The following is a 27,679-nucleotide window of genomic DNA, read 5'->3' as shown; positions in this document are numbered from 1 at the left end:
CTCAAAAAAACACCTCACATAGACGCTCGCCGTCCACCCCTACAGGGTCACAGACGGCCCATGAACCCCACTACCTGGAGGTTGGTGTCCGCGATTCTGACTTCACCCTCACCTTCCTCCTGGCGGTGGCCATCTATTTACGAAAAGCCTTTTCTGGTACAGATGCGCTTGCGGGTTGGAGCTCAGGCCCGAGGTCCCGCCGAGACCACGCAGAGGCAGCGGAGCCAGGGCCACGCAGCCGCAAGACCCAGGAGGCGGCGGCGACGTGGAGCCCCCAGCCGGGCAGCCGGCCCAGGTCTCTCTGCGCCGGGCCCCGTCCCCTACCAGGCCAGAGCGCTGCCCAGGAGACTAAACATCGGATGGACCCGGGGGGGGGGAGGGGGGACGCCTGCACCCCTTCCTTCTCCTGGGGGGTCAGTGCCGCCCCCGTAAGCAGAGGAGCCAGAGCACCTGTGTGCACCCAACCCCTCCTTCGCCTGATGGACGAACTGCGCTTCTGCGCCTTCTGGACGCCTGCGCTCCGCCTGACGAACTGCGCTTCTGCGGACGGCCAGCTCCCGTCACCTGGGACTCGTGTAAACCAAGGGCCACGTACCCCGGAAGAACCTGCCCGTGTACCCACACGGTCACTCCAACGATGATCGACGGAATGATCGTTTTTCTCCTTGTGGACCACAAGCTACGAAATTAAGCGGGGCGGCTCACACTTTACCGTAAGGACACGAGGTTTGCTTGCACAGGTCAATACTCCAGAAAGCAACGCTCTCCGCCACCAGTTCCGAAGCCTGAAACACGAGGACTAAAGAGGCAGGGACTCTGATCTGTCTAGCGCTTCTCTGCAATTTTTTTTTCGTGTTTATTTTTGAGAAAGGGCAGAGAGAGAGGAGACACAGAATCCGAAGCAGGCTCCAGGCTCTGAGCTGTCAGCACAGAGCCCGACGCGGGGCTCGATCTCACAAACCGCGAGATCGTGACCTGAGCTGAAGTCCGACAGTTAACCGACGGAGCCCTCCAGGCCCCCCTCGCTTCTCTGAATTTTCAGTTGGCCCCCAGTACCTAACTCTGCACGGAGGAACGGGAGTTACACGCCAACATCCTGGAGGCATGGGAGACTTGTCTGACTTTCGCGGTTATTTCCTTCCTTCCTCCGCTCTCAGACGCCGCATCCCCCGCTGTGGCCGCGCCCCCCTTGGTTTACAGAACTCTGCCTCCCCCACAGGGTAAAATGCATGAGCGCTCTGACCGCCGTGGGCCAGGCCTACTGAGCGGGGACCTGATCTCCCTCAAGGACCCAATTCTCGACACCACACGTGATTTTCCGAACACTCGCCCTAACAGTAAACTCATGTGGAGTGCTTCCCAGCCTTACGGTTAGTGCCGCAGGAGAAAGACACTTAGAAATCTGCTGAATTCTACAGGGAGCAGGCACACGCATGAGGCCACGTAACCCATGACTGACAACACGCATCTCACAGTTAGGACATAAATGCAGCGGCGAAGTGGTCTTTCGTAACAAGAAGCGTCTCATCAAATACGACATGACCACCGACACCACCGAGACTCATTCTCCTGAGGCGGACACTGTCCACACTAGGGCACCTCGCGTGGGGACTTACGGGGCCCTACCTCACCACCACGGCTCTGCCATCCGGGCAAAGCACCACTCTCGAAAATCCGAGCATAACTTCTGACTCCCTAAAAACTTAACTCCTCATAGCCCACTGTACCCAGAGGGCTTACCGATAAACAGTCGGTTAACACATAGTTTGTAAGTTATGTATATATGCTGCATTCTTTCATAAAACAAGGCAAAGGTTATTAAGAAAATCACAAAGAAGAGAAAATACATTTACAATACTATACTGGATTCATTAAAAAAAAAAATGTTGCATATAAGTGGACCTTCTATTCAAACCCTTGCTGTTCAAGTGCCAACTGTATGGTCTGGAATTTGCCACGATGATCACGGAGTCCAGAGAACGACCCGCTCTCGGACACTCGGCTGCAGCTATGGTAACACAGAACCAAAGCCGGCAATTTGAACATCTCAGCCCCAGAGAAAGCTACCTACACACACTCTGTGAAATTTAATCACGTGCTGGGGCAAATAACTCAATAAAGGCCGTCCTCCTATGACCAAGTACTTAAACATACCTCCTGAGGATGACAAAATAAACATAGGAGACAGAGTGAAACGTTTTGGCCAATTTACGTTACTTCCGATCCTACGTGAGATACGCATTTCTGGGAGCAGTGGGGTGGGAGACCCAGAGGGCACTGCCACGAGTCTCACTGTTTCCGTTACAAAAAGTGTAAGGATGTGAAATGAAACACATCGGCAACATCGAAGGGACAGAATTTTCCCAGCACGGTTCCAGGAGCAAAAGGCCTACTTTCAGTATCAAACTGCACACGGCCAGATGGCAACTATCCAAGTTATCTCAAAACACTTTTATAGAGTTCAAACATAGCAACATTCAAATCAGACCGCTGTTAAGTGGTTTCTACAAATTTCCATTCCCAGGGAACCAAAAGCCTGACTGTTCCTACGGAATCGTGAGCAGTAACAGAAACCACAGCGTTTCACCTGAAACACAGCCCACGATGTGCCAGTCACGATCGTTATTATGACTTCTGAGAAGAAGACTAAACTGAGGCAGGTTTAAAGGAAAACCGACAGACAACTCCAGGGGCTGAAGGGGAACCGGCCTCTAGCGGGACGGGGCCCTGTGGGCCCAGTGTGGCCGTGAGGCCCCGGCTCCAGACCGTGCAGGCCCTCGGAGCGCTCGAGAGCCACCGGACGCCTCGCCCACCCACTGTCAGGCCTATCACGCAGCCCACTGAGTTCTGGCCCGGCTCAAGGCCCAGAGCCCCAAACTGATCCGTACAGGAGCCGGGGCTCAGGGCCAAGTGCTCCGAGGTCTCGCCCTCACGTGAGCCGCAACACAGCCTCCCTGCACAGCTTCTCAAGGTGGAGTGGGAATCCACGGGAGCCCCTTCGCGATTTCACACGTGCTCTACGCCTCCAGGAGGCCCAGTTTAACAAGGACCTCAGGTTCAGCCTGGAGGGAGAGAGTCCCTCTTTGCGGCGACAGAGCTCAATGAACAAACAGAACAAACAGCCACTGCTTCGAAACCAGGTACGGCTGAAAGCACGCAGACAAGACAAAGAACAGAACGCTTACTTTTTTTGAAGTTTACGGTTTTTCTCAGCCTGTCCGCCCAATTTGCTGAGTCCCAGGGCGTCCTGAGAGGAGTTTTCCACCTCCAAAACAGCAGCTGTGGGGAAGCAGAGTGATGAAATGGGGGGCGTGGGGGGGGTGCTCAACAGGCCACGTGAGGGTCTCCCAACAGGGGGAGGAACCTGCAGGCAGAGTGATCACGGTTCTAGGCGAATGACACCAGCAGGACCACCTGCGCGTGGGAGCCACACACGGGACACCAACCTGGTCCCCCGGGATCCTTGCCGGCGTGGCCCGGACGGCCCTTTTCTTTCTTGCCAAACAGGCGGCCGATGGAAGACTTGATGCCCTTCTTCTTGGGCGCTTTGTGCAGCGAGTCCTGGCTACTGTTGCTGCTGCTGGGGTTGCTCACGGGGCCGTCCTGCGAGCCTGTCGAGCTGGGGGACGGGAGAGGATCTTCAACGCGGGCTTGGCACACGACACACCGCCCCACGCAAGTGAGAAGCACAGGCCCCCAGCTCCCGGGGAGGGCTGCCCCCGGGGAGCTGACGCTCTCTCCCTCCCAAGAAGATCTGGACTCCAAGCGCCCTGGGCCAAGAATGTGCGGCAGCCCTTCCAGGCCGTGACCCGGGAGCACGGAGCACATGCACAACCAGAGCCAGCCGGGGACACGGTGCGAGAAACAGCGGCTGCTGGAGCTGCCCGGTGGGGGGGAAGATGGCTCCCCAGAGCCCCTCAGGGCACAGAGCTCGGCCCAGGGGAGGGCAGAGGGGAAGCCTCAGGACGGCCGGCGGTTAGGATGTGGGTAAACGAGGCCGCCCTACAGCTGCCTACACCACCGGACTCTGGTCTGTCCCAGCGGACTCGCGTCCCGGCGGCCGCACCCCCAGGGCCCCAGCAGGTGCCCCAAGAACATCGTGCACATAAACTCAGTTCGCTGGTGTTTCTTTAGAATCGCCGTCCCAACCCTTTCTCCCCCAAGAAGATCAACGGTTTCTCGGAGCTGGAAACCAACACGCTGGCGTGTCCCCTGTGGCGCCTGCGCCCCTTACTTTCTGGCGTCCCTGATGTCCTCGTGGCTGGCCGCATGGAGCACCCCCTGGTGCAGTCTGTCCAAGCGCAGGGACCTCGGGGAGGAAGGAGGGGACGTTTCACATTTTATCGTTGCCTTGTCGTCTCGTACCTCTTCGCGCGAAGCCGGCAACTGCGGGGTCGAGAGGAGGGTGAGAGGAGTTCACCACGGGCCCAACAGACGAGCACACAGCCCTGAAATCACAGCCAGGAACTCATCTGAGTAGCTACGAGCTGCGCTTTCTGCGGCGTCCAAAACGCCCTCTTAGCGTCGGCCTAACTCCGGGCCACGCGTTGGGCAGCGCGCCCGCCGAGACCCCGGGCCATCTGCACCCAGCGGGTGCGCCCTCCCCCGGAACCCCGTGCCACCGCGAGCCCGGCCCCGGAAGGCAGCGGCGGAGACCTTCGCGAACCACGCCCCGAACCACGTCCCCATCGACCACCGCCAGCTGAGGAGCAAGGTGCTGGTCTCCTGACGCCATTCAGAGCAAACCCTGGTGAGCACAGAGGCTTCCCGTGCACGACTGTGCAACGCTCGTTGTTTGGGGGAAAAGGAACCAGCTTGGGCCCTAACCCAGCGTCACTTCCAGTAATGACGCAAAGCCTGGACCTACGAGCACGGGCGGAAAGTGAGAAGGCACCCAAACCCCCGCCTCCCCACCCCCACTCGGGTCTGACTTCTGCTTCTCAGTGACATTTAGGTTGACGTTACAAACTGAAGGGCTTCTCTGCGGCTTAGAGGAGGCCTGCTCAACACGGGGGAGACAAAGTGACCCTGGGCTGCCGTCACGACAAGATGACCCCCTTCAGACTCCGTTTTTCCTCCTGTAACAGGCTGTGGGTCTGCGGCTACGTGGCTGTGGGCCCTGGAAAGGACGGCGGGGCCACGGTCCCGCCAGCATTATGACCCTTGACAGGTCCTGGTGGTGAGGCAGGGCCAGATCGCACGAGACACCCGTGTAGGACTGGCGAAACAGGCACCGCCAACTGGGTTTGTACCAGGACCTCCGAAGCTGCATGGGGCTCGGGACACCCACGGGGGCCGGGGGTCAGCACCGAGCGGAGCTGAGCTCAGGGAAGACACCAGCTTAACCAACAGCTACAGAACACCTGCCTCCTCTCCTGATTTCCATGACAATCATCAGACAACAAAAGGCTACCTTAACCGGCTACAAATTATCAACATAAAACTAAATAGGGTCAGACTTAAGTAACAGAAATAGATTTCAAATCCAGGTGGAGGAGGATATGGAGAAAACAAACACCAAAAGGGAACAGGACAGGGAGCCACACTAGGGACCCGGCTATGAGGTGAGCAGAGACGGAGGGTTCTGGGCGCAGGCCCTCCCCTGTGTCACAGCGCAAGCCCCTGCCCGGCGCTGGGTCCCGCCAGACTTGGGCCTATGGGCCATTTCGGTCTCAACCAAAAGGGAGGCTCCCACAGGGCTGGGAAGCACAACGCCCGTGCTGGCCCCGTCCGCGCGGACCTGACACCCACTTCTCCTGCACCTAGTCTTCATCCCCCAAAGCCTCCAAGGAGCCCTCCAAGGAGCCGTCAGTGAGCTGCGGGAGCAGGCCGTCCCGCCTGGGTGTTCACCACACGCCCCTTCCTTCCTTCCTCGAGAAGGTCTTGCTACCGAGGAAAGGGCGGCACGAGCCAGCGGACTGCAGGGCGTGCTGTGCGCCCCGTCGCCGGTGAGAGCTCCCGACCTCTGTGGACCGTGCACCGATGGGCAGTTTGTGGACACCCCGAGGGCCACGATTCTATTGCTGTCCTCACTTACCAGGGGAGCAAACCAGGGCAAAAAGGGGGTGATTAACACACCCGGGTCACAAAACCACTTGTGAGGGAGCTGGCACTCGAACCCGGAGTTTAACTGAACGGCCACACCGTCCCTAAGGGGGAGGGGCTCCCCCGGCTGCCGCCCAGCTCTGTATCAGAGGCACGGCCCTGTCAGCGTGTGGCCGGGCGGGTCTGGGATGGGGGTACGGTCCAGGGAGCAGAGCATCCCAGTTATGAGGGGGGCGCTCCGGTCCCGAGGCACGGCACTTCCCGTGAGAAGGGGACACCCAAGTCATGGTCCTCTGGACACAGGAGGTGCCCTGCCCCGGCCCGGGGCGCCGTAAAGCAGAGAAGGGCGCCCGAGTAAAGGTGGGGTACGTGGCAGAGCGGTGTCGTGGCCAGCGTTTGTGCTGCAATGCGGCCTCGGGCACAGGACCCGGGCTCTCGGCCCGTTTCCACATCTGGAAACGGGGGTGACCACACACGCTGCGGTTCGCAGGGGTGTGGGTGGGGGCTGGGTAACAGGCTCCTAAACCACTGCACACAGCAGCTGGCGGACCCCAAGAGCTCGCCGAACGCTGCTGGCCCGACTGTCCAAGGTGGTTATCCCCAAATCGAACATCTAGGGCTCGGCTTCAGTCATTTCTCTTCCTAGAAACTTCTATGTCTCGCATAACTGAGTACGCAGCGAGCAGGAGACAAACGAGAGAGAAAGGCAAGCTCTCACATCCCTCGCAGGCGCCATGGAAACCGGCCGCCGAGCTCGAGCGCCCAGCGCTTCCCGGGACACACCGGCCGCTTGTCGTGACCCGGTTGCGGTGCCCGCTCTGCGAAGCGACGGGCACTCTCCCACCCGCCACAGACAAACACAGGTAGGTTACACTACCAAGCACTTTACCTTTCTACGATGCTTCCTTAAATCGCTAGGCTGACAGAGGCATGCAAAGAAATGAAGAGAAATCAGATTTACTGCACAAATTCAAGGACCAGAAGAGGCAAACGTGTTTTAAAAACGACAACAGCACGGATAGAATCGAGAGAAGGTTTAGAAACAACCATAACTGGAAACAGAACTTTCCACCACACATTTAAACATAATAGGTTATTCAACATTTACTAAACTATAAATTATTACTCAGGGAGATAAGATTCCATTACGACGCACATAATTTATTAAAATACGGCATCCTGTGCGACCAAGAGATCTGACAGTTGTCTACGCCAAAGCTTTCTGTAACCGTTCTCCTTGTTGAAAGCCACGTTCCACTTTTACACTATCAACCTCGTGGATGCGCAAGAAGTGACCGCGACACCCGGTAGAACACCGAACCGACCTACTCTGGTTAAGGACCTGCTGGAGTTAGTGTCAAGTCGTGACCTAGAATTTGAGTGAAGACTTCCCAAGAATCAACGTGCTGTGCAGGTACGTGACAAAAACGAGCCCCGTGTTTCCGGGTGGAAGGCGGCACTTGTGCCCGGTAAGCCCATGAGGTTTGGAGTCCTGACCATGAGCGTCGGCACCACAGAACGTGCTGTGTCTGATCTCTTTAGAAGAAACCCTTCGCTGACGAGTTATCTGTGTCACACCCGCATCCACGCGTACTACACGGTGACACGCTAAGTGCCATTGGTCACCATTGGGGCGAAACCCCACCACCTCACGAGAAACGAAGACAAAGCAGGAACGACACGAGAGAGCCACGACTGACCACGGACGCTGCACACACAGGATCACGGCCACGGGAGCACGCTGCGGAGGGGCTTACGGCGTGGGGCGGAGAGGGGCGGGGGTGGGCGAACAGGATACCGGCTGGGGGGCGGGAGGCTGAGGTCTGCGTGAACAGCAGTAAGCAAGCGAAAGGACGAGACGGCAAATCAAAACCCAGCACGGAAGCAGATACGCTCTCGGCCGGCACACAAATTCCACAGCAGGGAAAAGAGCCGATCATTTTTATAGCGACGTTCACAAATTCTCCGAGAGGAAGAAAGCGTGAAACCACAGATGAGACCGTCCGAGAGTTTAAGGTACGAGCTGATTAGCTAATGGTGCGAATTATACACAGAGTGACGTCAAAACAACACAAAACGGACTAGTTCCCGCGTCACAGGCCACGGAAGAGACTCACAGCTGATCACATCACACGCTGGCCAACAGCGCAGCTGGGAAGGAAAACGACAGTAACGGGACAGATTCTGACAGACGCGAGCGCACTCGGGAACACAGTGTCGTAAACGTGATCGTAGGCGGAAAGAGGTGACGTGCTCCCCAAACCTAAGCTACGTACGCGGCGAAGTTCCGCGACATTCTGCAGAGCTGCGTGCTTCGCCCAGAAACCGCACGGTCACCGCGTCTCCAGACACCGAGGAGCGAAGACGCGCTCCCAGAAGCCGTCCCCGTGTGGGGCTCACGCCGCTGCCGTGCTGGCCTCACACACGCACCGGCGTCAGGAGAACCGACTTGAGCTTTATTTTACTTTGCTTTTTGACCGCGTGTCCCGTCCCCTCCAGTTAGGCATCTCTAATGCGGAGAAAGACAGCACCGCCTCACTCTGCGCCTTCTCTACCGTCCGTACTTACTGTGGTGAAACCGCCGACTCCCCGAAAACAAGAACACGCCCCTCGGAGCCACGGTGCCTGGCACGGGCCCACATCCAAAGTTCCACACCTAAAAGCTCTGACGATGAGCTCACGACGACGGCTAACCTGCTCACCCGCACAGCACAATCCGTGTGTCGCCGGCTACTGCTGAATGACTAAATACTGGCTGGTTTAAAAATTCTCGCACCTCTGAGCGTGACAGATGAACCGGCTTTCTTCCGGGTAAAACACGAGACAGAACCGTATTCGTAGACTCTGGCACCTAAGTCGGGGGCTGGGGTGGGGGGTGGAGCGCCGCAGGAAGAAGAGGCAAATACTCACTAGAGTCATGACCCCCAGTCTGTCCACCTCCCTGGCGGGGCTGTGCGGGCCCCTCCGTGGGGTGGAGCGCCCGCTGTGTGGAGGGGAGGGGCCCGCGAGCGGGGACGCGGGGTGCGGGGCGCCGGAGCCCGCGGGTCTAAAACGGCCGGGGCTGTCTAAGCTGCCGCTGCCCACTCGGCTCTCAATCTCCTCCGCCCGCTGTTCCGCGCTCTCCTTCTCTTCTTGAATGAGCCTGCAAGGAAAGCAGACAGGTCACCCTCGCCGCCCTGGCAAACCCGTGAACGCACCCGCGGGACAAGTCCGTGCCTGCTCCCGCGCTGCGAACGTGCGGGCCGGTGAGCTCCGAGGACGGCTGCTCCGACCCCACCTCAGCGAGAACGGTCTCCCTTTCAGTGCCTTTTCGACCCACCCGGTTTCAGAACGACACGAGGGGACTCCCTCCCGCGGGGCGCCCCGTAAAGCTCCTTCCGCCAGCCGTGCTTGATTTTACTCCTGCGCTCAGATTCGGCCAGAGGCTCGCCGGCAGCTCTCGCCGTACGACGAGCTGTGAATTCACAACTGCTACCTTCCCAACTCTCAGACACGTCGATGTACCCGTTTTGCAGCTGGAAATCGGGACCTCTGACCTAACCGAAGGACCGACCCACGGAGCAGTTGGGAGTTCCCCGACACTGAAGCCTCTAGACTAGATGAAAACATTGAGTTTTTGTTTTTTTTTTAAGGCTGAATTCAAACCGGTTTATTTGATGGCATTTTCTACCAGCCTCCTCCGTACTCCATTCATTTGGAATTCAAGGCGAACACTCTTCACTGCCAGAGAGCAGTGCATCAGGAGACAGCAATTTCTGCATTTGACTACGTCACTAATTATGCCCACGTTAACACCAAAGATCCACGCAGCGACCTTTCCGATGAAAGCTCTGTTCACGTACCCCGAGAGCTTATTTTGTGATGGACAAGTCTCCGGACCGACTGACCATTTCTATCTGGTCAACTCGCATGAAGGAAGATCGCTTCTCCCCGGCCACACGCCACACAAAAGCAAAGCCGAAGCGCGGGCCCTCTCTCCTCTCCCGCGCTGACCTGACGGGGGACGGCTTCCACAGAGCCCACCGCTCCTCCCCGCGTCTCCCGCTGGCGTCTGTCCTCACCGCCCGCTCTCTGCAGGCAGGAAGGAGCACGTCTGCCTGTGCTAGCTTCCCAAGAAAGAAACGTGGACAGTGACTCTACCCGGATCCACGGCAGCAGGGTCACTAGCACGTGCCCGCTCCCCCCGGGACCTCAGGACTGCAAAACAGAGCAGCTCCCGGGCCCCCGGGCCCACCATCCTGCCCACCCTGCCGCCTCCGTCTCCACGAGGGCCAGGCTCTGGGTTCTCTTGCCTCCGCGGGACCAGAGCTTTGTAAATGCGCTACCATAGCTGCTAAGAGGATTTCTAAAGAAAACACCCTTGAGATAGTGACGAGCGTAAAATGATTCAAACACACACCCCCTGAGCACTCACTGCTCTCCAATGGACTGATTTCGACATGTTACGTTCATGCACGCGGCCCGCCCCACACACCCTCCCTCTGCGCTGTGGATCAGGGAGGCCTCCCCGCACCCTGGGCTTTCCGCACCTCGGCTTTCCGCGTCCTGGCCGACCCTGGAACCTCGGTCGGACGCCGCCGAGGAGCATCGCAGGCGCACACTGGGCACCCACGCGGTCCTCTCTGGCTGTGCTGTCGGCTCCCGTAGGAAGGGACTGGACACCTTCCGCCCTTCCCCAGAGGTGACGCGAACCTGTCCACGACTGTGGACAGATGCCCTGGTGAACTGAATTTTATAACCTAGGGGAATCACACAATATTCTTAAAATAGACCAGAAGGAGCTTTATCGTTATGGGACACTCAGAGCATTCAGAGTGTTTGTTCCAGACCTTCCTGAGCGCGGTAACAGTCCCTCGGAGACACTGTGGTCTCTGCGGTGCCGCGCACAATCACGTGTACCTGATCTCTTTGTTGATGGCGTCCAGCTGTTCCTGCAGCATCATGGCCAGCGTCTGGGCATCGGCCTGCCCACTGGGCGAGAGCAGAGCGGCCGAACTGAAGAGCGTGTCCCCGTCGTCTTCGCCATCAGACACGTCGACGTCGCTCTCGAACGCCTGCGCCACATTTGCTAGGACGCTAGCTTGTTGGGCACGTTCCCAATCCTGTTCGTTAAGAGTCTGTACCTGTGAGTAAAAAAACTCAATCTCGGCAAAGGTGGAAAATAACAATGCAGTCTAGAAACCTACAAGAAATCTATCAGAAACTTGAAAAGTTTTCAACTGGAAGCCCAAAGAAAGCGGGGAACTGCCTTGTGCTTACAAGCTGCTGACCTACGAAGCAAGCAGTACTTAAGGCACAGGTGAGGAGGGCGGCCTATGACTTAGACCCCCTTGCGACGCTCGTGCCTCCGTGGACGTGGGGCATTTCTGTGACATCGTCCACAGGGTGGGACGAGCAGACCAGAAACAAAGATGGGAATAAAAAAATACATTGGTGCCAGCCAGCCACCCCCGTGGGCAGTTACAAGGCCATTAAATCTGAGTGCACTTCTGCGGCCCGACCAGCTCGCTGGTGTTCCAGGTAGGGGACGTGCAGCCACTGGAGCGTCCCCCGCCTCCCTTCCTGAGGCTGGTGTGACCGAATGGAAGGAGCAGAGAGGACCCAGGAGCAGCCCGCGAACCTGCTCTTCTCGGGGCTACCCTCGAGTGGCAGAGGCGCCTCTGCGGCTGAGCCCAAACCCTGTGGCCTGAGGAGCAGGGCGCGGGTGCGAGCAGCGGCTCTCCTGGAGGCTTTCCTGCCCTCCTGCTCACCCGCCCCCCGAGACGGCTCCACCCACGGCACGAGGCCCTCGGCTCGCTCAGGGACATCGTTCTGCCCTCTCTCTCTCTGATCACCTTTCTAACTTCATCCACATCAGCCTAAAAATGCTCTCCCCCTTTTCCCTCCAAAATAACAGAACACAAACCGCAGAACTTTTACCCTGTGTCTCCTTCCAGCTAGCACTGCACCTCCGCTCCCAACCACAGTTCAAGTCCTCCAGAAAGCTGCCCCTACTGTGTCTACACAGACTCTGGAACTCGGGCGAGTGGGCTTTAGCACAACCGCTCCTGGACTAGACCACCGTGGTCCTCGGCCTCCACCTTGCCTGGCCCCACCCGGCACGACCAGGCCCACCGGTCTCCCGTTCCCTGAGCACCTAGCTCACTGGGCTCCTCCCACCACTTGTCGGGACCACTTGGTCTCTGCCAGTTCTGTCTCCCTCTCTCCACTGCCACGCTGGGCAGTGCCCAGAGAGCCGCCCTTGGACTCTGGGGCTATCCACAGGTGCCCACCTAGGGACTTTATGTGGCCTGTGCCTCTAGAAGCCACCAGCGTGTTCTGGCTCTAATCCTTCTCTCTAGTCAAGGTCTCCTGAGGCCCAGACTGGGGTGTCCAACTGCTCACCGGACATGTCCCCTTGGTCCAACCTCTTGGAGCTCCCCCCGCCTGTCACGTTCTCTCACGCCCTAGGTCCCTGCCATCAGCACCTCTTGCTGTGATGCCTCCTTCGGGCCAGTGCTCAAACGTAACCCTCCTGGCGATACCTCCCTGTCTGACTGAGTTTACGATTCTTATTCCCTCCTCATCTCACAACTCGCGACACCCGATCGCCTCTCCCCGCCTACTCCCATCTGACACGGTGGTGGTTTCAAACTACGTCTACGAGTTCTTCACTACCCCCGTCGAGGGGTGGACCCCAAGTGTGGGCTGGCCCTGCAGCTCTAACGAACAGAACGTGGTGCAAGCGAAGGCGGGCAGCTCCCAAGACTAGTACGGCACAAGCTCTGGGACCTTCTGCCTGCCCTCTCTCCGCGTGAGTTCTGGGGAAGCCGCTGCTGTGCCGGGAGGACAGCCAAGCAGCCTGTGGGCAGGTCGTGTGGTGACGACCTGAGGCCTGCCTCCAACACCCAGGCAAGGGAGCGCACAGTGCACCCGCCAGCCCCAGCCGAGCCTCCTCGTGGTGCAACCTCACGAGCCCCTGAGCCACAATCACCCAGCTAAGACTCTCCTAAGTTCACAGAAACCAGCAACTACGAAGTGTTCCTCCTAAGCCGCTCCCCTTTGCAGGGATTTGTCAATCATCTGTCAGACAGAAACAGATAACTAATACACATATCACCTTTTACTTCCCATTCGCTGCTGGTCTCTCCTCACTACACTGCGCACAGACAGGGGTGCAGGCCTCTCCTCTGACTTATCTATTTATTGTTTTCTTTGTTTTATTTTAAGTGGGGGAGGGGCAGAGAGAGGGAGAGAGAGAGAGAGAGAGAGAGGGAGAGAGGGAGAGAGGGAGAGAGGGAGAGGGAGAGAGGGAGAGAGAGAGAGAGAGAGAGAGAGAGAGAGAATGAATCCCAAGCAGGCTCCAGGCGCGGTCAGCGCAGAGTCCCATGCAGGGCCTCGGGGCTCGATCTCACAAACAGAGAGATCGTGACCTGAGCGGAAATCAGGAGTGGAACGCTTGACCGACTGAGCCACCGGGTGCCCCTCATCTGGTTTTTTTCGGTCATGCTGCAGCCCTAGGTCTGGGATGATGTCTGGCCCAAACTCGTTCAATGACTATTGGTGCTGAAAACATACACAAGTATATAAAAATATACGCTGCTGAAGAGACAAAAGTACAAAAGTATCTAAACTCCGAATGTGAATTCTTTTTGCTTAAAGACGAATACACCTATTCACTGAATCTTCATTAGCGTTTCAAAACCGCTAATTAGCATTGTGCTGCGCTTAACAGTAGGTCCCATCTTAACCCACATTTCTACTCTTCGGAAAGAAAGGAAAAAAGCTCTACAAAGTAAACTGTGAGCCAGCAAAAGAAGAATGGGGGAAGGGGACAAGAGACAGCGGCCTATCAGCAGTTTAGTTCCAGAAGAGCCTCACAGCCAGAGGATAAGGCAGGTGACACTGGAGCAGGCGGGCGGGTCCCGCGAGAGCCCCCGGAGGCCGGAGGTCCTTGCCTTGGAAGGCTCATCTCGCAGAGCGGCCACACGGCCTTTCCGGGGGCGCAACACCGCGCTGCTGTAGGCATCCGTGGGGCCGTCCGCCAGAGGGAACCTGAAATCTGGGACGCTGCCCAAGTGCGGTCGCCTGAAATATGGGGGGGGGGGGGGGGGGGGGGAGAAAAAGGTCATTATCAACAAGAAGTGAACTTTGTCAGCCAGGCCAGAACCCGCCAATTTGGAAACTGAGGTCGCAGAAGAAGGTCTCCAAGGACACCATCTTTTCTCCTGGCTCCCGTCCCAGCCCGCCAGCCAGGCCCTGTGGAGACAGGGTCTCCCGGGCCCGGCAGGGGCAACGCCCCACCGCGGCCCAGCCGTCCCCCACGTGGAGCAGGGCCTGTGCTCGGCCTCGGCACCCGCCCCCAGTCAACCTGTCGCCCTGCGTGTCTGTGCCACCTGCTGCCCGACTGACCGGGAAGCGCTCCTGTGCGTCCCTCTGGCCTTCAAGTGCCATCTCCCGCGCGTGCCAAGGCCCTCGCTGTGAGGCCAGGTGACCCCAGGCATCCCTCCTCCTGCCACTAACCGGCACCTCAGGGGCACCCATGGCAGGATCCTCGGGAACCGCAGCTCGCGGCTCCCGTGGACAGGAGGTGGCGACGCGCCCGGTGTTTCCAAGGCAAAAGCGTCTCTGGCCTGTGTCCACTTAGACTGACAGACAACCGTCCCCCTTGGCCACAAAAGTCTCCAGAAAAGTTCGACGGAGCCCTGAGCCCCTAGGATGGGGTCACTGACATGGGCTGTCACCTGCCCTCCCCAGCAAAGGCTCCGGGCAGGAAGCGGTCAGCAGAGGTGAAGGAGCACCCGCCAGCCCACGTGCCCGGCCTCAGCCACGGGCTCACCCTCTACACCTGAACCCTGCACGGGAGTCCAGTGGCTCCTTGCTCTCTGGAAAAGAAGAGAGGCTGCCTTCCGTTTCAGAAATCCTTATGGTCTCGGGAGACAGAACACGCCCATCTGATTCACATCAACTAAAGAGGGGGCCCCGGGCGCCGCCCCGCGAGGCCTGCAGACAGAGCCCGCGTGACAGGACGTCTCCTCTGCGTGTTTCGCGCTCCTCTCTGCGGCCTTTAAAGAAACTTCCTCGAGAAATGGTGCCTCGGGGTACTGCTTGTTTGTAAGACAGCCAAGTCCGAACCGCCCGCTGGCCGCAGCCACCCTTCCCTCCTCCTGTCCCCCTATTCCCGGCGGAACTGCTCACCTGCGCTCAGGTGGCCCAGCGTCACCGCTGCGGGGCCACGGCACGTCGCCAACCGGTGAGAGCTACACGTGACACCCCGCGTGTGGTCTGGGATGGTTCGTGGCTCCTCCGAGGCCCACGAGTGTCCCCTGACTCTGACACCCTGTCTCGGGCTCCCGGGCCCCCGACCCGGCCACCCTGCATCCAGTCCTATCCCAGAGCTCTGTCCCATCTGCCCCGCCTGCGTGTGGAAGTCGGTCCGTCACCTTTCTTTTCCTCCGCAACCCAGGCCATCTCGTCCTGCTAGAGGAGGACACGACACAAGACTTGGTTGCGAGGTCGTGCCAGGAGGGCTCGGCTGGCCGGGCTGCCTGCCACCTCCTCGGTCCCGTCCCCGCGGCCCGCCCGCGCTCACGGCGACACAGCTCCCACCAGCGTGTCTTCTGCCACCACACGGGAGAGCGCTACGTGAGACGGCTTCAAACAGACCCCGTTCCCGACCGGCCTCCAGACCGTCTACCGTCTGCAGACCGCAGGGCCACCCGTGACCGCGGCCGCTCCCTCCGCACCACGGGAGCGCACGGCCCCTCTCTATCCCTCTCGCTGGCCAGCACGCCTCAGGCGGGCGACGGGCGCGGACTTCCCTGTTACCGCAACTGCCCCACGGCGCCAGCCTCCTCCAGGTGCCCGCACGGCCCCTTCCCTGGAGAACTCCAACGTGCACGCCGGTGGCCCGGGCTGCGTCTGCTTTGCTCCCGTTTGCTCGCTTGGCCTCCGGCCGGCGAGGAGCTCCATCAGCCAACCGAGAGGCTGCCCTGGGCCCTCATCTTCCCGTGCCCTTCCCTCTCTGGGCACACACTCGCTGTGCCACCAGCGGCTCCACAGACGGGGAGAGCCTCTCGCGACCCGACCCTCGCTGACCTCTCCTCTTTCCTACGAGCAGGCTCAACAGGGACAGCCACAGCACACCCTCGGCCTTCCCGAGAGCCCCCGTCTGCAGCCACCCAAACCCCTGTGCGGCCCGAGCGGGCCTGCCTTCGGAGCAGGAGCCTGCTCCCTGCACCTGAGGGGGCCCAGTCAGCTACTCGAGCGACTCTCGCTCCAGCGGGACACTCACACGGTGACTATTTCCTACAAAGAGGCGAAGAAACCTTTTACTACCTTGCTGACAATTACTGTCTGCGGGACGCAGCTCACGAGCCGGCTGACTCACTCCTTCACAGGCGACTCACAGTTGTCCCGACAGACTTAAAGTGACTACACGTCATTCTCCTGAGTCTTTTCAAACACGTAAGAAACTACAAGCACTGTGCTAACGCCATGAATGTCAAATTGACCCTCACAATCATGGCTGTGCGGCCACTCCCATGGCGACCCCACTGGCCTTGTGGAAGGGACCACGGCTCCCAGGCACGCGGGCCCTCACCTGGCATGCCGGACCCCTCCTATCCCCAACCATCAGTGCCACACTGCGCGGCGGAGTGGGGAGGGGGTTCAAATTAACCCACCCACAACAGAAACTGATCATTCCCTACCTTCCACACCTCCTCCTGCGGCTGCGAGCTCTGTCATGCCTCCCGGTCTCCTGGGTGTCCAAGCCTATCCTCTGGAATGATGTTCTACTTCTCCCTCTCACCAGCTATTAAGCTACCGGCTCCCTGAGCCACATCAGGTCACTCTGCCCATATGGCCAAGGGCTCGTTCTCGAAGATACACAGCAGGTGTTAACACACGTGTCTGTGAGCTGGTTCGTGTCAGAGCCATGGCGAAGGCAGTGCCCCCCACCATCAGCTATCAGTACCTGGGAGCTGGTTCGCATCAGACCACAGCACACCCACGGTTCTGGTGTGTAACTGTGGGCTGGTTCAGGTCATATTCGTGGCAAAGGGAAGCATCTGGAACAGATCTGTGAACCGGGAAATGTCATACCCGTGGTGAAGGGAAGAGCCTCTCAGTCTCGCCTGCTCTAATTCAGCCCTCAGTGCTTCCACGTTCAGTAGGAGCCGATCCTGCAAAGCAGCAAATGACAGTGACACCCGCTGCAGGCAAGGTTTACGATCACTTGCGTCAATATACCCTTAAACACAGAGCACAAACTGGGGGTTGCCAGAGGGGAGGAGAGTGGGGGCGGTGGGCGAAAGAGACAACAGGGATTAGGAGGCATAGGCTTCCAGATATAAAATCAGGCAGTCACGGGGATGAAAAGCACAGCACAGGGAACACAGTCCGTGACACCCTAAGGACTGTATGGTGACACACGGTGACCACAGTGATGATGACGAGCACAGAGTAAGGTGCGCAATCATTGAAACCCTATGCTGTCTACTTGAAACTGATACAACACTGTAGATTCATTAGAATTCAATTTAAAAAAATGAAAAAGCTATCTGCATCCAGTGTGCTCAAATGTCAACCATCATAACCGCAATGGGTAAATTCAGCAGTTACGAACCCCAAGGCCATTCTCTCCAAGAGTCCTACAGTAAACACCCGGATCACCAAGTGAACGTCCTAAACCCTACTGAACACTTAGGTCTCAGGCACAGCAAGGTTACAGAGGATAAACACCGAGCCACTGACACTTCTTCCTAATTATGTAGAGAGGAGCAGGACTTTCTGGGCGGTGGGGGAATAGCCCTTCTGTGCAATAGGCGCATGCTCCTTCGTGGACCCTCTGCAGCCCAGCCTCACGTCTGCACATGCAGCGCCAGGGAGCAAAACCGACGAGGAGCTTCGGTCACACAATAACCCCCTAGGCAGTGCCGTCCCAGGCAGCAGACACCGCCGCACGCGGCTAACTGAGCGCCCAAAATGGGGCTGGTCCCGACCACAGGGGATGGAACTGTGAGACGCCCCGTGGGTTGCAAGGACTGAATGTGGAAAAACATTGTAGAGTAGCTCCTTCATTTCTACACTATTTACATGATACAGTAACATGTTGCCTGCGTCGGGGTGCATGGAAACTAACATCACCCGTCTGTTTGACCATTTCAAATGCAGCCGCGAGAATCCTTGGGATGACACCCGTGTCACCTGTTACCTTCCTGCTGGGCAACGCTGCACTCAACGGAAGGTTTACGTGAACATTTTAGCTTTCGAGCGAACCCCCAAAGGGACTCAGAAATCCGAACCCCAGAGGCTGCTCGGCTCCAGCTCCGCCACACGCGTGCCGTTCAGACTTGCGAGCGTGGGGCCGCTCGAAAGCACAGCGGTGGCCCGCCGTGGAGGAAGTGGGAGCCCCAGCGGACACCTGCTCCTTTCCGGTCTCGACGGATCTCTGAAGGATTGAGAGATGGAAGTACCTTCTCACGTTGCGTTTCTTCTAACTGCTTTTTCACATTTTCAACTTCTCGTAATAGAGAGTTCTGAGAAAGACACAGACAGTCCTTTACTGTTGATTCTCGAAAACAGTGCACAGAGCATAGCTATGTTTCTCTTTACAATAATGCAGCACGGAAAAGGAACGGACCGTGTGGCTACACCAGCGAACAGGGTCACATGCCCACAGAGCGAAATGCTGTCTTTGAAACCACAGGAACAGCCTTGGTAATACTTTGTCCGTGTACAATTTCTTCACAGATCAGTTTCTGAATGTAAGTACGACAAGTTCGTAAGTTTATTTTAATTAGTTAAACTGGTCCGTACTAGCTTTTAGGGTAATTCACCGGTCACTTGGGGAACATGACCTAAGTTTCGTACGTGTAATTCAAATCTAAGACAAAACTACTCTACCTTAAGGCTGGGCCCAGAGATCAAGGAGGCAGCGGGGTAAGAACCCTACGTGGGTGTAATAATGCACTTCCTAATGGTTTTTATGCAAAATAAGCATGTCATGTAATTAGCAGTGCTCACTGGTGTCTCCGAGTGCCAATCACAGGGAAAATTCTGGGCTCATCTTCAGGGACACGGGTGTAGCCAGAACGGTTTTATCAGGTCCGAATCCAACTGTTTCCACCAGAGCTTCTCTGGCATAGATCCTATGACACTCCTTCCCTCCTGTTACAGCTAAAGTGTTTTCCATGATGACTGTGTAAGAGTCCAGGCTTAGACTTTTTCCAAACCAGATGAAAAGAGAGAAGGCAGGAAATGGAACGGGAGAACCTGTTTCCAGCTGATTAAATGCCTTACATAACAGCGCACTCCTACAGCGTCATCTCCATACACGAGGTTAGAAATCAGCTCCCCACGCAAGGACCAGGGGACGGCTGGACCTAACACAGGTCCCAGCGTGGGGCTGGCCAAAGAGGGCCTGCCGACCACATCCAGCCACCGCCAGGTGCTGTAAATAAAGGGTTATAGGCCCACGGCCACTCCACTTAGTTATGTACTGTCTGTGGCTACCTCTGTGCCTTTATTGATTAGCACGAAGCTACCTTACTCCTTAAGTCTCAATTAGCAAAAGCCTAAAGTGCTCCCTCTCGGGGGCCCTTCCCAGACCAGACTTCTCTTCTAGACAGTAACACACACCTGCCCACACACGTACGTCGGGCAGGGACGGGACACTGGGAACTCAGCGGGGAGTGGGAAACGGTCTGTGGTCTTTCCGCGTTAAAGAACAACGCGAGGGGGCTCCTGAGTGAGGCCGGGAGCCCTCAGCCGCCGCCTGTCCCGTCCTACCTTGTCTTCCAGAGCGGCCATTCTCTCCTTCAGATGAAGCTGCAACCGCTCGTTAGACTCGGAAAGGAGCTTGTCGACAGTGTCCGACAGACGTTTGTTATGCTCCTCGTTCATCTTCTCCCTCTGCCTTGCCTGGAACAGGAGACACCAGCTTCAAGCCAAAGTGCGATCACCAGCGCAGACGCGCCGAGGGCGTGCCAAGGACGTCCTCGTCCTCGGCTGCCCCTTCCCACAGCCTTCTTGGGCGCGCCTGTGCGTCACGGCCGGAACCGACCTAGCGGGGCACAGAACCGCAGGAACGTGCCTCCGAGGGATCGTCCATTGGAAGGTCCCGTTGTTTCTGGGAAACGAAATACGCAGGGGGCCTCAGGAATGTCCTGATTATGAGCTCTCAGACGGGCTCAGGAGGCAGATGTACACGCAGGAACGAGCAAGCTTTTAAGGGCATCCGCTTATCCACACACGGGAGGAGGAATCTGCCGGTGCATAAACAGAAGCTCGGATCCGGCTTCAGGGAGAAAGAAATGAATCCACAGACAAAAGCGAAAGGTAAAAAAAAATCCACTCTGGAAACAATTCGGTGGCGAGAGAGACTTTCATCTGTTTTCCTTTATATTCACACGTCACCTGAATGTTTTGTAACGGACACTTGCATTAAAAACATCGGAACTAATTACCTCCGGTAACTTTCGAGTGTGACAGCAAAGCCCACGGGTCTGTGTTTGACTGTCATCAACTGCAAGGTTTGAAAAGCTCGTTTCTGCCCCACATCCTGACGGACACAAGAGAAGCGGCGGGAACAGGCCGGCGGCACTCGGGGGCTCCTCCTGGGTGGAGGGCCATAGGGCGCGGGGCGGACGTGTGCCCTGCAGCCAGGGGGCCCAGGTAGGAGGAGGAGCCCACAGGACACGCCACAGGCTGGGCAACGGTCAGCCGCCCCCCACCCCCCCCCCCGGCCCCTGCTTGCGTTTCCTCATCTGTAAGACACACGTGCTGACACCTCTTCCCTTGGGAGCAGTGAACAGAAAGCACGACCGTCACACCTAACCCACGGCAATGGCCATCACTTGGAAGAGACCCTGGCCACCCAAGAAGGGATCAGCACCCACGTGTTTTTCAAGCAAAACAGCTTAGAAGTTTCCTTGGAATTGCCTCGGTTATAGAAGAATCCTTATCTCAACGCCCGTCCTTTCAAACTACAAGCCAGTCCTGAAAGTAACGAAGTGCATCTCTAAGTAAGTAACGTCGAACTCTTGGCCCAAGAGGCTCGCGTCTGCCTGTGCGCGCGCGTGTGATGGGAGGCCGGGGTCGGCCGACACGCGATCTCGTGCTAGCGTCAGGACCTTCACTGCCCGGAAACTCATGTGTGATGCTCTGTGACCTAGGGCCAAGCACCTGAGTTTCTGGTGAAAACAAAACCTGACGGCCTTGGATGGATGTGCCAAGGCGGGGTGGCCGCTGCCTGGTCTGTCTCCTGGGTGTTTCATGTGGCCCTTCGACCAGCTCCTCCAGGGAAAAGTCTCAGGGGATTCAAGGGACACGGGCCTCCCTTTCGTCAAGGCTCGATTACGCTATTCCTCTTCTTAGGAACATCCACCCCGACCTACGCCTTTCCGTCTCGAGTAGTCATTTCAGGATGTGGGGACCAAGGTCAGGCCCGTGACCTGATTTCAGGACCTCAATGTCACGTCCTAAGCAAGCGGACTACTCCTCTAGGACGGGCCTCACCCCAGGCCAGCACCTCTGGTTTGGCCGAGGGGCACCTGCAAGGTCCCGCGTGCACCGCGAGTAGCCGCCGACGAGCTGGTGGGCACCGTGGGCTGTGCGGGTGCCTCCACCCCGGGCGGCACTGCCTACGGGGCCCCCGCGTCCAGAGAACATCGCCCACGTGCTAGGAGCGCTCACCAGCGTCCGACTCGCGCCAGAGGCCACTGTACCCCTGACGGGAGCGAGGGGGGGCCTGGCGTCCACGTGCGGAGAAGTGGGAAACAAGGCACCGCTCCCCACCCCCACCCCCCCGGCCTGCGCCTCCTCCTCGGCCACCGCCAGGTGCGCGGCCGCTCCGCCCGGACACGTACCCGCTGCAGTTCTTGGTTCTTTTCCTCCAGCTGGGCCTCCATCTGCCGCAGCCTCTCCTCGATGTTGCCGTGCCTCTCCTCGGCCTGTGGGCGACATCGGGGTCAGAAGAGCCGGCCGCCCCGCACCACACGCTGTGCCGACGCACGACACGCCGCGAGCGGCCTTCCGCCTGCTCACACGCCCTACCGGCCTCACGCGTGGCCAGTGGGAAGCGGTGGGCCTCCAAGCTGGTGACCGGGGCTCGGCCACGTGCTCGTCCCCACCCCGGGCCCCGGATCCGTGGACGGTGCCTCCTCCCCCGGCAGACGCCCGTGGTCCCTGAGCACGGACAGCAGGAAGCAGCAAGCGGGACAGAGCAACGCACACGTGCTACCTTCCTAAGCTGGGAAGCGAGTTCCGACAGTTTAGCTTCCTCAGCAGCAGAGTGTCCAGAAGATAAAGGGTCGGACTACAAGGCCGACCGGGGACAGGAGAGAGGACAGGGGAGAAAAGAAACGGAGATTTTACACGCAGATCACAAAGGAGAGGAGAGGCTCTGTTGGAGCTGTCGGTCTGTGGGCGCCCGGTACCACCTGCCCGACCCGACGTCAGCCATGAGGGTCAGCATCCCGTGCCTACGCCTTCCCAGTGGGGGCCTGACTGCACGGGAGCCGGTGAGACAAGAAGCATGGACAGGTTCCCTGCGTTAGGCTCCCTCAGTCGAGGCCCCGGAAGGCTGGACCGTCTGCCGGGTCATGTGCTCTCTCGGCCCGTGTGGATCACTCGATCCCAGCACCGACCACGTCACGTCTGGAAACTACCTCTTCAACCGCTGGCTCCCCCCGTGGGTGGTGAGGGCTGTGAGAGCTGGGAGGGCAGGGGCTGTGTCTGGCACAGGCCTCGTCTGTATTTGTTGAACCAGCGAATGAATTACTTCAAAATTTACTTATTACAGGGATGCCTGGGTGGCTCAGTCAGTTGGGCGTCTGACCTTTGGTTTCGGCTCAGGTCGTGATCTCACGGTTTGTGAGTTCGAGCCCCGTGTCGGGCTTTGTGCCGACAGCATGGACCCTGCTTGGGATTTTCTCTCCCTCTGGCTCTCTCTCTCTCTCTCTCTCTCTCTCTCTCTGCCCGTCCCCTGCTCGAGCATGTGCACACATTCCCTCTCTTTCTCAAAATAAATGGACGTCAAAAGAATTTTTTAATAAAAAAAACTTACAAATTTATTTTGACTATTTTTAAAACAGAAGAGGATGTTCCTATTTCTGAGAAAGATTGTATCCTTTTTAAAAATCATTTATTTATTTTTTTCAGTAAGCTCCACACCCAACAGGAGGCTCAAACTCACAACCCTGAGGTCAAGAGTCCCACGCTCCACGGACTGAGCCAGCCGGGCACCCCTGTCCTTCTCTTATCCAAGGCTGCCATCTTGAGCTTTGAGTCGCTGCCTTAACTCTGAGAAGCAGCGAGTCTTAGATCGAGCCAACCGGAAACAGCACACAGCTGACAAAACCGGAGGCAACAGAAATGGGGAAGCTGCCTGGCATCTGAAAAGCGTTCTGATCTCAAAGTAGCACGGAAAACAGGTCTGAGCTGTTTCGTGGACTCGGGCGCGCCGACGTGAACAGTGACAGGTAAGGCACACGAACAGGCCACCGTGAACAGCGCCATCCCGCCATCAGACCCAGCAGGAAGGGCGGGCCCCACCTTGGAGAGGGCGGCCACCCTCTGGGCCAGCTCGGCTTCCACCTCGGGCAGCGTCTCGGCCTTCCTCAGGGTCTGCTGCAGCTTCTGCTCCGCCAACTCCAGGCGCTCCTGCAACTGGCGGTTTTTATCCTCCGTCTAGGAAACGAAACGAAAGCAAAGCATCAAAATGTAGCAAGTCTTCCATCCGTTTCTACTTGTAACAAAGTGACACAAAATCTAAACGCAGAGATCTACTAAATCAGTTCTCACGGAAGCCAACTGTTTCGGGAGCCGCTTCAGAGTAAACCTTTCCTTTCTGCAAGGAGGCTCCCACTCCCTGGGGCCTGATTTCACTGCGCAAAACACCTCTCGCCAAAGTATTTGCTTTTCTTCAGTGTCTTTCTTCAAAGAAATCTTTCAAAAGACAAAGTTCCCACACGTTAAAGAAAACCCATCTTCTGTAGAAGCTTGCTCGTTCTTCCCAAGTTAAGGAAAGAAGGGTTCAGTCCTAAGCCTTCTTAAAAATTACCAGACTCGTCGTCTGAGGGCTCGCTCCTTACGGCAGACTGCCGTGGGCACGTTGGCCAGCCCAGAGCCTCTGAGAATATGTCTCATGCCAGTCGAGTTATTTTTGCAAGTGTGTGATTATTCTAGAAAAACCCTTTCACTCTTGAAAAAAAACCAATGGGGAAAATTTAGACAAGGGATTTTTTTTTAAGTAATTTTAAAAATCATGTAGAAGTCGAGGTTCCTGTGAGGTTAACACTTGTTTATACACAGCCTCCTTCCTTTGTCTGTGTGCATATAGTTCTGTGTGTGCGGAAAGACCACATATCCCGCTTTAAAACCCTGAGAAAATAAATCACACGCAGTACGTAGTATTTCGTGATCTGCCTTTTACAGTCATTATTTGGAACACCTTACGTGCTTTTTTTTTTTTTTTTTTAATGTTTATTTACTGAGAGACAGACCGAGCATGAGCAGGGGTGGGGCAGAGAGAGGAAGACACAGAATGTGAAGCAGGCTCCAGGCTCCGAGCTGTCAGCACAGAATCTGACGTGGGGCTCGAACTCACGAACCGCGAGATCATGACCTGAGCCGAAGTCAGATGCTCAACCGACAGAGCCAGCCGGTGCCGCTGGAACATCTTACGTGCTCTTAAACCGTGCTCCTCAATACGATTTTTAGTTGCTTCCTAGTACCTGACTCTTATTATTATCTTCTGTCTAATGACACACTTCTAAACACACCAAACTCGCTATGTTTCCAAGAAGCTGGGTTTGGGTCTCCTGTTTAACGCCGGATGATCCGTGACGACCAAGAAAGAGACGTGTGGCCTCTCAAAATACAGGAGACTCACGTCCTCACTCCAGACTATGTTTCTGCACCTGCCCTTCCCCCTGATCCCAGGTACTAACAAAAGTGGTCAGCTGCCTGCATGTTCCTGGCCACTCCCTGCTCCTTTGGAAACAGCGCTAACAGGCAACAGATTAACATGCAGTTAAAACAAGACAGAAGGAAGAATCACGCAGTGTAGCTCCATAACACGGTTACATAAAATCCCGAATAATTAAAACCTGTAGGGTGAAGTAACCCACGCTTTTGAACACAATGTTCCAAGATCCCAAAAACTTTGCATTGAGACTTGATCTCCAACATGAATGTCACAGGAGAAAGGTATTTAACTTCACCTGTGATTAATAAAAGTTGGATGAATTTCAGCAAAATTAGCTACCTGTCGATGCATAGAGTCTTTATTGGCAATCTCATTTTCAAGTTTATCGTTGAGGTCGTGCACAGAGGTGGCTTCACGCTGTGCCGCGAGGTAGCGCTTCTCAAGGGTGGTGATCCTCTCCTCCATGTCCTCCTTCTGGGCCACGGCCTACAGCAGGTATTTCAGAGGGAAAACAGGGAACTGACTAGTGCAGGACACGTTAACACACTCCAGACACAAAAACTGGGCTAAATCCTGATCTTCCAATCAAACAGAAAACCAGCACCCTCGGGGCACCGGGAAGGCTCAGCCGGTGATTTCGGCTCAGGTCACGATCTCGCGGTTTGTGAGGTTGAGCCGCGTGTCAGGCTCTGCGCCCACAGGGCGGAGCCTGCTTGGGATTCTGGCCGCTCAGTCCCCGGGGCTTATTTTTTCCGATGTGTTTCAAGGGAAACGTGTAATAAAACCTCCCGGAAGTCACAACGTCTGTTGCCTCCTGACACAAGTGAGCTTTCCACAGAACAGGGACTGGCGTCTGGAAACACACGCTGGGAGATACAACCATCATTTTCCCGGGGAAAAGATGGATGAAATCTCATCCAGTTACCAAAGTTAAAGCAGAAGTGTTAACAAACTGAAACAAAATGCAAACTTTTATATAATTGCAAGTAACCTTCTGAAGCCTAATCCTGCAACAATATTGTATCACACGGTATCTAACACTGAAAATGGAACCAGAACTTTCAGCCCTGCCTTTCCTGTCCCCTACCCTGAAGATTCCTCTTTCAGCCCTCTTTGTTTACTAAGGAATTTATGTCAGCAGTCTTAACATGAAAAGTGATGAGTCTTAAGAAATGAATTTCTAAATTGTCTGCATCTTAAACTCTGCTGAAGAGCCTCCTCCCCCCACCCCTTGCCAAAGAATAATTTCACTGAACAGGTTACGTAATTTCTGCAAATATTTTTGCTTTAAATTCTTACACGACCTCACCCACACTAAGCTACTAGACAGAGTGCACCTGTACATCCAGGCTCGAGGGTCTGAGAGGGTCTTCCTGAGGTGGCCGTGCTGGGCTGGGGGCGGGGGGGCGGGGGACTGTCCACAAAGGGCAGCTCACAGGGACAGGAGGAGGGGCAGAGAGACCATCCTGCCCTTACTAGTTTCTGTGACAACGATCAGGTTCCCATAAATGACCACACGTGCAGAAGCGGCTGCACTCCCCCACGATCTTGCCCCACGGCCGGCGGGCCGCACCCTCGCTCGCTCCGACCGCCACGACCAGCGGCACGTAACCCCCGCGAGCAGGTCAGAGCAGCGGAGGCGGCCAGGGACGGCCCCCCGGCAGAGCCGCCCGCGTACGCTCGCGGCCCCGTAAGCGACCCGGCAGCACCGTGGCGGTGTGGACGTGCCGAGGGTGTTACTGGAACGGACCGCGGGCACGGCCCGCACTCCGCACCCGAGGGCGCTTCGCCGCCCGCCCGCCGGCCTCTCCCGGGGAGGGGAGAGTCCGCCACGCAGACGGGGAGGCAGCCCGCCCCAGGCCCGGAGCACCGTTCCCTTCTGCTGCTGCTGCCACAAAACTCCCGAAGTTCAAAACCCGTGGGAGAGGAAGGACACACCGGGCAACGACCGAACGGAACACCCCACGTTCGGCTCGACGACGGCGTGGCCATCTCTACCGCCACTCACTTCACGGACATCTCGCTGCAGCTTTGTGTTCACTTCTTCGGACTTGATGAGGTCCTTGCGTGCCGTGTCCAGGTCCTCCTCCAGCTCGGCCACGTGAGCGGAGAGGGCGGCCAGGCGCTCCTTCATCTGGCTCTGCTCCTTTGACTGCTTATCTATGACTTCCTGGAGCTCGATTACCTTGGCGAGGTCTTCCTCGTGGCTTAAAGAACCGTCAGAAGCTCTCTGGTGGGGGAAAAATCCTTAAATAGCCTTGTCTGGCGAGCTAAGAAACAGGGCACTTCCGGGAAATGGGTCAAGTCCCACGATCTGTGCCGGCTGTCGCGGGCGCCACGCGCCTTAGCAGCAGCTCTCCAGACAGTCCTGCACGCGCCCCCACGTCTGCGGGCAGAGGAACCGGGGAAGAGACAGAGAGAAAGCCTGAGGACTTGCCTTTCCATTCGTGCTCGGCATATTTTCTTGTTCGTGGTTTATGTCATGCACTCCATCTGTTAGGGTTTTTTTCTGATTATTCTGTTCTTTAAGAATCATTAGCTAAAACCAAAGAATTGAATACGAGGGTGAGGAAGTAAGTAAAGATAGAGAATCTCCTCTCGGAAAGACACAACTGTAAATTGTGAGCACAGTTCGGGGGAAACGGGCGGTGATGTCCTGCAGCCAGAATAAAACAAGTGACTAAATCGGAACGTATTCTCGGCTGCGCGATGGCAGGTAAG

General features: G+C 56.9%; 1 protein-coding gene across 6 annotated transcripts in view; it reads right to left on the bottom strand.

Moving 5' to 3' along the window:
- The window catches only part of PPFIA1 (PTPRF interacting protein alpha 1), a 91,273-nt gene that overhangs the window by 20,604 nt on the left and 42,990 nt on the right, over positions 1 to 27,679 (bottom strand). For 3 of the 6 annotated variants that reach the window (XM_045039678.1, XM_045039679.1, XM_045039681.1), the window contains exons 6-20: positions 27,396 to 27,497; positions 26,967 to 27,188; positions 25,298 to 25,444; positions 23,584 to 23,718; positions 21,897 to 21,980; positions 19,819 to 19,950; positions 18,504 to 18,566; positions 17,131 to 17,210; positions 13,983 to 14,112; positions 10,945 to 11,168; positions 8,956 to 9,187; positions 6,935 to 6,964; positions 4,235 to 4,386; positions 3,447 to 3,619; positions 3,186 to 3,279 (exon numbers count right to left, since the gene is read on the bottom strand). In XM_045039678.1, coding sequence (XP_044895613.1) covers positions 3,186 to 3,279; positions 3,447 to 3,619; positions 4,235 to 4,386; positions 6,935 to 6,964; positions 8,956 to 9,187; positions 10,945 to 11,168; positions 13,983 to 14,112; positions 17,131 to 17,210; positions 18,504 to 18,566; positions 19,819 to 19,950; positions 21,897 to 21,980; positions 23,584 to 23,718; positions 25,298 to 25,444; positions 26,967 to 27,188; positions 27,396 to 27,497 — 2,000 coding nt within the window. Of the gene's footprint in view, positions 1 to 3,185; positions 3,280 to 3,446; positions 3,620 to 4,234; positions 4,387 to 6,934; positions 6,965 to 8,955; positions 9,188 to 10,944; positions 11,169 to 13,982; positions 14,113 to 17,130; positions 17,211 to 18,503; positions 18,567 to 19,818; positions 19,951 to 21,896; positions 21,981 to 22,270; positions 22,346 to 23,583; positions 23,719 to 25,297; positions 25,445 to 26,966; positions 27,189 to 27,395; positions 27,498 to 27,679 lie in introns of all 6 variants that reach the window. The other 3 variants (XM_045039680.1, XM_045039682.1, XM_045039683.1) reach the window with 2 other exon arrangements.

Source organism: Felis catus, chromosome D1 (assembly GCF_018350175.1).
Source record: "Felis catus isolate Fca126 chromosome D1, F.catus_Fca126_mat1.0, whole genome shotgun sequence".
NCBI lineage: Eukaryota > Metazoa > Chordata > Mammalia > Carnivora > Felidae > Felis > Felis catus.
This window is presented reverse-complemented; position numbering and strand designations above follow the sequence as displayed.